At 38.1% G+C, this 12082-nt stretch overlaps 1 protein-coding gene across 1 annotated transcript; it reads left to right on the top strand.

Annotated features, from left to right (window-relative positions):
* Window positions 1-1597: 1597 nt before the first annotated feature.
* Window positions 1598-9991, top strand: LOC110888003 (G-type lectin S-receptor-like serine/threonine-protein kinase At4g27290). Its single transcript, XM_022135551.2, has 7 exons — window positions 1598-2891; window positions 7656-7793; window positions 7902-8059; window positions 8485-8695; window positions 8777-9014; window positions 9087-9237; window positions 9528-9991. The coding sequence occupies exons 1-7, from the start codon at window positions 1598-1600 to the stop codon at window positions 9831-9833; spliced, it is 2496 nt and encodes an 831-aa protein (XP_021991243.1). The 3' UTR covers window positions 9834-9991.
* Window positions 9992-12082: the final 2091 nt, after the last annotated feature.

Here is a 12082-nt window from a genome sequence, read left to right as displayed (position 1 = left end):
AATGGAATGCATTTTGGAATGGACGATTCCATATTCCATCGACCAACCAAACACTCTTTTCTTCATTCCCTCACAATGATCCATTTCATTCCACCTCTCATTCCTGCATACCAAACGCTACCTAAGAGTATGTGTAATGGGGTGGTATATAACCCACAAATGAACCATAGCACCCCGTGGCGCCCCTGTACACCAAAACAAGGGGTACTATGAGTTTAAGATTTTGAGTCCCCGTTATATACATAGCGACATGAAGGAAGAAAGATTCAAAGCCCCACTAACATACATATATATATACATACATATATACAAAACCCCATACATATATAACCCCACTACACCTTCTTGTGATATAAAGCCTCATAAAACCTCTCTATTACGTGTTTCGTCACTTGTCGCATAACACCCCACAAAGGACTTTATGACTACACATGAACTAAGAAACGCCATCTTTAACATGCCAAAGTTAATTAATATGTGTTGACTTAGGAAACCCGAATTTATTTTCGAAGACTATAGGAAACCCAAATTTATTTCCGAAGACTATAAACAAATCGACAGTGCCAATGAGTTAGTGGTGGAGTAGTTGGGGAAAAGACTTGGTGTTCCTTGTGACCCAGGTTCGACTCTCACTCTCCCCGTTATTTTCTGCGGCATCTAGGTGAAGGGCGAATACGGGTGGCGAGGTTTTACTGATTATTCCATTGTCGTGCATTCGGACAGGTGGAGGTCGGGTTTCTGCGCATCTGGGAGAGCCAAGGGGACTGGCGGCGGTCGAGCAGTCGACCTTGACACACCGCCCTGTGTCACAGTGGTTGGCACATCGATCCTTGCCATTAATAAAATAAACAAATCGATAGTATATATCCCACTAAAATTAAATAAAACAACTAAAGGACATTAATGTTAGAGATTTTAGGGGGTTGGGATTGACTAGTAAGGTTTTGAATTTGAAGGCTGGGGTTGGGATTGACTAGTGAGGTTTTAATATAAAATATTATATATAAAAGTCAATAAAAAGTATAAAATAATATAGAAATACTAATGATGTTCTAGTGCATTGGCAGCATCAAAATCTTTCAAAGGGAGGTCATGGGTTCAAGTCTTGTCTAGTGCAAAAATGCTTTGCCAGGGGTTCTACCATAGTAGAGCTTCAGGTGGTCAGTTTCCTCTGGAATTGTTGTGGGCCGGGTCATCAACGCCGTTTGCGTTCATGGGCATGGGTGACATTTTGCCATCGGATTTACCCGAGGGGATCTGACTTTGATGGTAATTCAAAAAAATATAAAATTTTAATACTCAGTATGCTGAATTAATGAATAATCAAGTTATGTGGAGTGGTTGAAGACATGGACGTTTCTTTCTTTACAGGCGTAAATTGTGTTGAAATGTGAAAGAAAGAACAGGTCTAGATTGTGTTAAAATGTGAAAGAAAGAAAACATGCATTTATTTGGTCAAAAAAATATATATTGTGACTACGAAAGTCAGAAAAAGATAATATTCTATTTGAAAAGAAGGTAAATAATATTCGTAAGTAATCATACTCCAAGCCATATATGAAATGGAGTTTTGTTTTTTTGATTTCCTAATGCATTAATGGAGGAAAGCGTGACAAAGACCAAATTGATCTTTGGCTTCCTTCTTGTAAGTTACGCATTAATAACATGTTCTTATGCTGCAGACACCATATCTGCAAACCAAATCGTTAGATATAATGAAACCATTGTTTCCCCCAACGAAACCTTCGAACTTGGTTTCTTTAGCCCCGATAACTCCACAAACCATTATGTCGGAATTTGGTACAAAAAAATATCAACTGGAACCGTGGTATGGGTAGCCAACTGGAACACACCACTCACCAATACCTCTGGCGAGCTAACTCTCACCCTTCAGGGAGTTTTAATTCTCCGAAACCCCACCACAGGCAATGTCATATGGTCGTCAGCGAACTCATCAGCCATGTCAGTGAGGAATCCAATCGGTCAGCTTCTAGATACGGGCAACTTTATAGTTCACGGGGAAGGGGACGAAACCAATAAAGAAAATCCCATATGGCAAAGTTTCGACTTTCTGACAGACACTTTACTTCCAGGAATGAAGCTAGGCTGGAATCTGGTCACGGGGACTGAAAGACGCTTAACATCATGGCGATCCAGCGACAATCCTGCATCAGGTGACTTTTGGATCAGGGTTGATACCATAGGATACCCACAGGTGATCCTAAGGGATGTGGATGAAATAGAATTTCGTGCGGGGCCGTGGAACGGACTCAGGTTTAGTGGAGACCCTGATTTGAAACAGAACCCGATTTACAACTTCACTATTGTTATTAATCAAAGAGAAATTTACTACCAATATAATCTTATAAATAGTTCGGTTTTTACAAGGCTGGTGTTACAACCAAGTGGTGATATACAGCGCTTGTTATGGGTTGATAGTACACAAGATTGGACCCTTTATTTGGCTCCAAAAAGTGATCATTGTGATAGTTATGCCGTGTGCAAGGCATTTGGGAGCTGCAACATTGACAACTCCCCTGTTTGTGAATGTTTGAAGGGGTTCGAACCTACTTCTCCTGAACAGTGGGCGGTTGCAGATTGGTCACAGGGATGTCGACGTAAGATCCCTTTGGATTGTGGGCCTGGCGAAGGGTTCAACAAATATATCAATATGAAGTTACCGGACACTCGTGAGTCATGGTATAACCCGACCATGACCCTTGTTGAATGCGAGAAGATGTGTAAACGCAATTGTTCATGCACGGCTTACACAAATTTGAATGCCTCAGCCGGTAGTGGTTGTTTGCTATGGTTCGGTGAACTAATTGATATAAGAACATTTTCTGAAAATGGGGACACATTATATATACGAATGCCACCTTCTGAGCTAGGTAAATCAATACAATAGTTTTATTTCGTTACTATCTTCAAAATTATCTGTCTAAATGTCACATGAACATTATGTTTTGACACTGTTGAAGATTAGAACAGAATTCAACCAAAAGATTCACTCAAACTTTATTAATCTCACTAATTGAACAAGAAAAGAAACTACAGACTCTCAATTGATTGTGCTCAAACTAACCCTAATGCCCAATCTCACTACTTATACTACCATTAGCAGCAGCTAATTAACGGCTAATAACAGACTTATTACACTATTGACACATATACCCCTGCATCTTAATAAGTGTTCTAAATAAGAACAAACTTAATGCAGAAAGTACAAACAGACCCCTTGACTTCTGAAACAGTCTATAAGAAGCTAGACTTTATACAACTCTTCCAACAATCTCCACCTTTGGATAAAGTCTATCCAACATTGAGTAGCTCACAACAAAATTCAAACTTTGGACCAGGCAGTACCTTAGTGAATATATCAGCAGCATTCTCTAAGGTATCCACCTCTTGAACTATCACCTCCTTTGATTTCACTACATCTCTTATAAAATGCAGTTTCACATTGATATGCTTGGTCCTTTCATGATACACTTGATTTTTAGTCAGCTGCACTGCACTTTGACTATCACATAACACCACTGCTCTATCAACTGTTAAGCCCAAATCACTAACAAACCCTTTAAGCCACAAGGCTTCTTTCACTGCTTCAGTTAGAGCAACATATTCAGCTTCAGTGGTTGACAAAGTCACTATTCGTTGAAGTGCAGCCTTCCAGCTAACTAAGGAACCAAATACTTTAAAAGCATATCCAGTCATTGATTTACCTTTATCCAGATCTTTAGCAAAATCTGAGTCTGCATAACCAAAAACCTGGTCTGCAAAACCATCTCTTCCAAACACCAACCCTTTATCTTGTGTGCCTTTGAGATATCTAAGAATCCATTTTACAGCTTCCCAGTGTAACTTCCCAGGATTTGACACATACCTGCTGACCATACTTACTGCAAAACCAAGGTCAGGCCTTGTACAAATCATGAGATACATAAGGCTTCCAACTGCATTAGCATAAGGATATCTCTCCATATCTTTTCTTTCATCTTCAGTTTGAGGAGAGTGTAAAGCTGACAGTTTGAAATGCTGAGCCAAAGGAGTTGAAACAGATTTGCTATGTTCCATTCCAAAATTACTCAACACCTTCTTCACATAAGATCTCTGACTTAGATACAGCAACCCCTGACCTCTATCTCTGAGAATCTCCATACCCAGGATTTTCTTAGCTGGTCCCAATTCCTTCATGTCAAATTCCTGTTTCAACAGATCCTTTGTTTCCTTTATAACCTGCTGATTCTCACAAGCAACCAGCATATCATCTACATATAACAGTAGATACACAAATTTCCCCTGCTCATACTCTCTAATATACACACAACTGTCAAACTTGCTTCTATTGAAACCATGAGAGACAATGTAATCATCAAATCGAAGATACCATTGCCTAGGTGACTGCTTCAATCCATACAAAGACCTCAGCAGCAGACATACCTTTTCTTCATGACCTTCAACTTCAAAACCTTGAGGCTGCTTCATATATATCTTTTCTTCAAGATTTCCATGAAGAAAAGCTGTTTTTACATCCAACTGTTCCAGCTCAAAGTTCTTGTAAGCTGTTAATGACAAAATTACCCTTATAGAGGTATGCTTCACCACAGGAGAAAAGATTTCATTATAGTCCACACCAGCCCTCTGTGTGAACCCTTTAGCTACCAACCTTGCCTTGTATCTTGGCAATTCTCCTGGTAACCCTTCTTTAACCTTGTAAATCCATTTACATGATACAAGTTTCTGATCCTTTGGCTTATCAACCAGCTGCCAGGTTTCATTTTTATATAAAGACTCCATTTCTTCATTCATTGCCCTTTGCCACTTATCCTTTTCCACAGAAGTGATAGCCTCATGATAAGTTATTGGCTCATGAATGCTATCATGTTCAGCAACACTAAAGACATATGCTGAGATATCTTCCTGTGTTCTGAACCTTACAGGCTTTACTGGCTGCCTTCTTGGTCTGTCTCTGGCTATACAATGGTCTGATGACTGACCACTTGTAGTCTCTGCAGGCTGATCACAACTTGTACTAGGCTGAATTAACTCATCTGCAGGTTGTTCCTTTTCCATTGACTCCACCTCAATCTGAACTCTCTTAGCTTTCTCATCAGCACCACCTGGGCCAGTGACATGCTTATACAAGACTTCTTCTATAACCTTCACATTTCTGCTGTTTATAACCCTGGGACTGCCTTCTTCTAACCTCCACAATCTGTACCCTTTTACACCATCAGTGTACCCAATCACAACACATTTTTGAGCCCTGTTCTCTAGCTTACCATTGTTAACATATGAATAAGCCAAAGAACCAAATACCTTCAAGTCTTCATAGTCTGATACAGGTAGTCCAGACCACTTCTCCATAGGAACCATCATTTCAATGGCTGAAGATGGTGTCCTATTTATAACATGTGCAGCAGTCTTCAAAGCTTCTGCCCAAAAACTTTTAGGTAGTCCAGATTGATGCAACATACACCTTACTCTTTCAAGTATAGTCCTGTTCATTCTTTCAACAAGACCATTCTGCTGAGGGGTTCCTGGTATTGTTAGATGTCTAGCAATGCCCTTATTTCTGCAAAAACTGTGAAACTCATTACTGCAGAATTCCAACCCATTATCAGTTCTCAATTTCTTGATTTTTCTTTCAGATTGCCTTTCTACCAGCACCTTCCATTCTTTGAATTTCTCAAATGCTTCATGCTTGTGTTTTAAGGGATATACCCACACCCTTCTTGAGTAGTCATCAATCAAAGACAAGAAGTACAAGGCTCCACCTAAAGACATAGTTCTTGCAGGCCCCCATAAATCTGCATGCACATAATCCAGCACTCCTTTTGATCTATGAATCCCTTTTGAGAACTTAACCCTATGTGTCTTTCCCATTATGCAGTTTTCACATAGCCCAAAATCACAGTTTACTAAGTCTTTTATCACACCTTGCTTTATCAACTCCTTCATACCTTGACTACTCATATGGCCTAATCTTTTATGCCACAGCATAGCAGCATTTTCTTTCTTTTCTGCCACTGCTACTTCTCCACACACAGCATAACCATCTAATACATAGATGTTATTGGCCCTTCTTGTACCAGTCAAAACCACCATTGACCCCTTTATTACCCTGGCCTTCCCATTCTTGAGACTAACTACATATCCTTCACTTTCAAAGGTTCCCAAAGAAATCAAATTCTTGGTCAAATTAGGGATATACCTGACATTTGGCAACTCTATTTCAGTGCCATTGGCAAGTTTAAGAACAACTGTGCCATGACCTTCTATCATACAAGTCCTGTCATCTCCTAACTTCACTGAACCAAGATTTTCAGCCTTGAAATCTTTGAACAGACTCCTGTTTGGAGTCATATGATAAGACCCTCCAGAATCCATGATCCAATCATCTTTGGAACCATGATCAGCAACCACTAATACATCTGCACTATCATATCCATCTAAAGATTCTTCAGAAGACTGGTGACCTTGATTCTTTGAAGAGCTTGCAGACTGATCATACTTCTTCTGTTTCTTGTTTCTATCTGGGCATTCTCTCTTCAAGTGTTTTTCTGAATTACAGATGAAACACTTTCTTTTAAACTTTGACTTGGATCTACTGTTTTGCCCTCTAGCTTTGAATGACCTCTGTTCAGATCTTCCCCTCACAACCAGGCCCTCACCACCATCTTCTTGTTCATAAGACTTTTTCTTCAATTCTTTAGAGTTTAAAGCAGCTAATACATCTTCCATTGAGAGTGAATCTCTCCCATACATGAGAGTATCCACAAAATGTTCATACGAACTTGGTAATGAAGTCAAGAATATGATTGCTTGATCTTCATCATCAATAGCTACTTCAATATTCTCTAAATCAATAATGAGTTTATTGAACTCATCAGTATGATCTTCTAGTGTCTTACCAGAAGTCAAATTGAACGTGTACAGCCTTTTCTTTAGATATAATCTGTTGGCCAAAGACTTGGTCATATACAGACTTTCTAATTTGGTCCAGATTCCGGCAGCCGTAGTCTCCTTTGACACTTCCCTGAGTACTCTATCACCGAGACTCAACACAATTTCACTATGAGCCTTTTCCATTATCTCCTTCTTTTCTTTATCTGAGAGACCCACCGGAAGTTTGTCTTCACCTTTCAAGGCATCAACCACTCCATTATGAACTAACAGAGCCTTCATCTTCATCCTCCAAAGACTGAAGTCATTCTTGCCATCGAACTTATCAAGAATGAACTTTGTAGTTGATCCCATGTGTATAGCCAAACTCTCCGATCAATTTCCGGTTAAATTCTCGAGCCAACCAGGCTCTGATACCAATTGTTGAAGATTAGAACAGAATTCAACCAAAAGATTCACTCAAACTTTATTAATCTCACTAATTGAACAAGAAAAGAAACTACAGACTCTCAATTGATTGTGCTCAAACTAACCCTAATGCCCAATCTCACTACTTATACTACCATTAGCAGCAGCTAATTAACGGCTAATAACAGACTTATTACACTATTGACACATATACCCCTGCATCTTAATAAGTGTTCTAAATAAGAACAAACTTAATGCAGAAAGTACAAACAGACCCCTTGACTTCTGAAACAGTCTATAAGAAGCTAGACTTTATACAACTCTTCCAACAGACACAGACTCGATAGAAAACAGTAAAAGCTCAAGTGCAGGGAATAAAGTACGAGTTATTGTCCCAGTAGCATTTGTGGCTTTGGTCATGCTAGTTTTAATATGCTTACTTTATCGTTACAAATATAGGAAGATGCAACAACAAGGTATATCCAAGTATTTTTCTTACTAATGTATGTAATCATATTTGTGAACCTTATGTATACCAGTGTTGGTAGTTATTTTAATAGAAGCTGTGGTTATCCACTTCACAGGGACTCGTGGAAACGAATCTGGACGTGATCCTGAAGACAGAACTGGTGATGATGATCTAGAGCTACCGCTATTTGGCCTTTCTACATTAGATAAAGCTACAAACAACTTTGCAATGAATAACAAACTTGGAGAGGGTGGCTTTGGACCCGTTTACAAGGTATTCAATGGCTCCCTGCTCTTTCTGTGTTGTACATATGGTCTTCCTGTGCTAATATCAGAACACATGGATTCAGATAAAACATTTTGCATCATAGTTCTGTGACACGATTTGTTGGCTTGAGAACAAGTCTTAGGATGATGCATGACCACTGCTACATTGCATTAATCAATTGAACCATGTAAATACATGTGTTCTTTATCATTCCATGCTCAATTCATATATATATATATATATATATATATATATATGGTTGTGTTCTTGTGTTTTTGGTGATTCATGATCAATTGGTATCTTGATTTACACAATATAGTGAAAATAAAAATGGGGTAATGAAATAACAGTAAAAACATTTAAGTTTGAAAATGTATATAGGGCTTGCTTTTTCTATTCCCATGCCAGCCTTAAAAAAAGTAATTATACAGGGTGTACTCGAAGATGGGCAGGAAATAGCAGTGAAAAGGCTATCAAAAACTTCCACTCAAGGACTTCATGAGTTCAAGAACGAAGTCATCTCAATATCTAAGCTACAACATCGGAACCTTGTTAAACTCTTAGGTTGCTGTATAGAGGGAGCCGAAACAATGCTGATTTATGAATACATGCCAAACAAAGGCCTCGATTCCTTTATATTTGGTAAATGGAACACCGTGAAAAAAAACTTATAAAAAGTATATAATTAACAAAAAAGTAAACTAAAATTCAAATTATTCACAGATAAAACTCACAGGAAACTTCTTGATTGGCCTGCACGTTACCACATTATCAACGGAATTGCTCGTGGACTTCTTTATCTTCACCAAGATTCTCGGCTTAGAATCATACATAGAGATCTTAAAGCCAGTAATATTTTGCTTGACAAGGATATGAACCCGAAGATATCAGATTTTGGCATGGCTAGAACTTTTGGAGGAAACCAGATAGAGGCAAACACAAATAGAGTAGTTGGAACATAGTGAGCTTCGTCTACCCTAACTTCTTTCCTATTTACTTACTAAAAAACTTACATGAAATTGATTTCTCGCAGTGGATACATGGCACCAGAGTATGCAGGAGATGGTATATTTTCAATAAAATCAGATGTGTATAGCTTTGGCGTACTAGTGCTGGAAATAGTGTGTGGCGTGAGAAACAGAGGATTCGTCCACAAAGAGCATTGCAACAACCTTGTTGGACATGTAAGCCCACAAATCGTTGGTTTATATTGGTTTAGGATAGTTATATTCACTTCCACCAATAAAAAACCTAAAGAACTTACAACATTTTCATTTAAATACATTAAAAGTAAATCGATTTAAGGTAATATCACCTGGTTCCAGTCAAAGTATAGTTCTATGTTTGTGGTAAAATTAATATGTTGATAGTTACCTGAAGAGTACCAAATGAGAACAAAGGTGGTTACCTTTTAAAAGCAATATGTCATTTTGTGACGATTAAACATGATAATTGTGTTCTTTGTACTTAACAGGCATGGGTACTCCATAATGAAGACAGATCGTTGCAATTAGTTGCTAAAGGCCTAGGTGAATCAATCAATGTTTTTCAAGTTTTACGATCAATCCATGTTGGCTTGTTATGCGTTCAACGTCACCCAGAAGATAGACCGACTATGACTTCTGTTATCCTAATGTTAGGGAATGAGGGTCCATTGCCTTCGCCCAAAGAACCAGGTTTTTACGTTGGAAAAACTAAGCAAGATACCACACAATCTTCAACGTCATTTGAATTGAGTTCTAACAATGATCTTAGCATTACAATGTTGAATGGTAGATAAGCTAAAAGATATATATGTATGTACTTATAAGAAATAAGTTAAACCACAACAACTATCTTAATTTACTCATTATTAACAAGCCCTTCATCCAATACATTTCAATTTCACACCTTGACCACTTGTGTTTGATTGGTTTAACACATTTGTTTATGTTTGAATTACTTGTCTTTATCAAACATTATTGCGATTTCTTGCGTCGTTAGCGGGTTAGTAATTAGGTGGGTAGTTGATATATTCAAGTGGGCAATTGGATTGTTACGCTTAATATTAAAAATTGTCTATAATTGTTATTTCAGCTAAGTACTATTCCAAGGCCATGTCCTTGTGGTGTTCTTGTGATTAAACTGAGTTTTTATGTAAATCTACAACCTGGATCCTGGAGGGGGGTTGTTTTTCTTAAATCTAACAATATCTTTCTCATGTAATTTGTATTTTTCTTCCAAAGCAATCAAAGCCCCCAAATCAAGATTAGTAATTAGTTAATTTGATCATTTTGTTAAACACTAACCACGTATTCTCTGTGGAGACGACCTTATTTACCCGTACTTATATAGGTATTTAAGTGATTAAAAAACTTATTTTTTATTAGCCCATGACAGCTAGATCACCAGGTGAAGATGCTTAACTATTTTAAAAGTTGAAAATGTTTTATGATTTCAAAAAAATAGCATGAGGTTCTATTAATTACATTTAATGCATAAGGTAGTCTACGGGTAAGCATTCAGGCCCTAGGCACACGTATTGCTTGATCAGTTGATAAATGTGTTACGGATGAAAGTGTCGTCGACTTGTTCTTTATAGTTGGAAAAGATGTAAAACTGGGGCGTAACCCTCAGTAGTAGAGTAGTAGACTTACCTGAGCAATGATGCAAGTGTGTACACTCAGGTGAAATAGTCTTGCTAAATGCATAGATTTAGTAACACAATTGTGGTTAAGGACATTAGTCCTAATGATGCTTAAGATACTTGTATCACTTATCATTATTCACAAGCCTCTAAATATTCATTGATGTTTTATATTGTTATTGAATTTTATTAACAAGGTTAGGGCGATGGAGGGGGATGAGAATTCAGCCTACTTTCATAGACTTATCAATAACAGGAAGAAATCCAATGGTATTCCGGGGCTCAACATAGGAGGTATATGGGTTTCTAAACCTAAGGCTATCAAAAGAGAAGTTTTATGCTTTTTTAGGGACCACTTCGTTGAAAAGGTTAGTCAAAGGCCCAAACTGATTTGTCCTAGGTTAAGAAAGCTTTCGGTGGACGAGGCAAGTAGTAGCATGGGGCAGTTTTCAGCTAGGGAGATAAAAGATGATGTTTTTTAGTGTGGAGGTGACAAAGATCTAGTGTAACACCCCGTGTTACGAAAGTCAAAGTACAAGTCAAAGTCAAAGTCAAAGGAAGAAAAGATTGCTAATTGCGATCTGTCACTCCTTGCTTAACTATTATTGTATGTCAATGACTTGTAATCGAATCTTTTATTTTATTTTGCTTTACTTGTATTATGTGGAGTGTCTGTGAAGAATCGAGGTATAATCGATGTTTATCGCATGTTTTATCGCCTTATTGTTAATCGCATCGCAATCGCATTCGCAACTCGAATTATGCGTTCTAGATATTGTTTTACGTGTGTGTGCTACTTATGTGTTACTTGTGCATGTTTATTTATGTTTTGTGGTGATTAATTGAAAACGCAGTCGCAACTCTATCGCAATCGCAATCTAATCGCAAATGCTAAACGCAATTTAATTAGGACGATTGTATCTTAGATATAGTATTTGTGTGTTTATTATTAACCTCTCGCATCGCTTAATCGAAACACGCATCGCAACGCTCAAAAAACGAAAACGAAACGCCGAAACTCAACTCGCCAAGCGACTCAATCGAATGACCATTCGATCGGATGGCCATCCGATTGGATAGTCATCTGATCCGATGCTTGGGCCCTTCTTTTCCTTTTTGGCAACCTATAAATACCCCTCCTGTCACATCATTTGATGTGTCAGCTCTCTCACTCGACCAGCGCACTCAAGACCTTCTTTCTCTCGATTTTTCGCGATTCTTATAAGTTTTCAACTCAAATCTTGTACTTCTATGATCTACACGCACTTCTTCATCATTTTCACCTTTGAATCTCAACTATTAACCGTGAAATTAGTGGATTTGAGGTGTTCTAGGATGATGTCATCATGGAGTTCTTATGAACTTCAAGTCTTGGCCTCATTCCACCATGAACAACTTAGATC

The sequence above is a fragment of the Helianthus annuus genome, chromosome 11 (genome assembly GCF_002127325.2).
Source record: "Helianthus annuus cultivar XRQ/B chromosome 11, HanXRQr2.0-SUNRISE, whole genome shotgun sequence".
In the NCBI taxonomy this organism is placed as follows: Eukaryota; Viridiplantae; Streptophyta; class Magnoliopsida; order Asterales; family Asteraceae; genus Helianthus; species Helianthus annuus.
This window is presented reverse-complemented; position numbering and strand designations above follow the sequence as displayed.

Excerpts from the sequence above, each read along its gene's own strand:
- LOC110888003 (XM_022135551.2), top strand. The coding sequence starts at position 1,598 with ATGGAGGAAAGCGTGACAAAGACCAAATTGATCTTTGGCTTCCTTCTT. Across the intron at positions 2,892-7,655 it reads AATGCCACCTTCTGAGCTAG|ACTCGATAGAAAACAGTAAA; the intron begins GTAAATCAATAC and ends CAACAGACACAG. Across the intron at positions 7,794-7,901 it reads TAGGAAGATGCAACAACAAG|GGACTCGTGGAAACGAATCT; the intron begins GTATATCCAAGT and ends TCCACTTCACAG.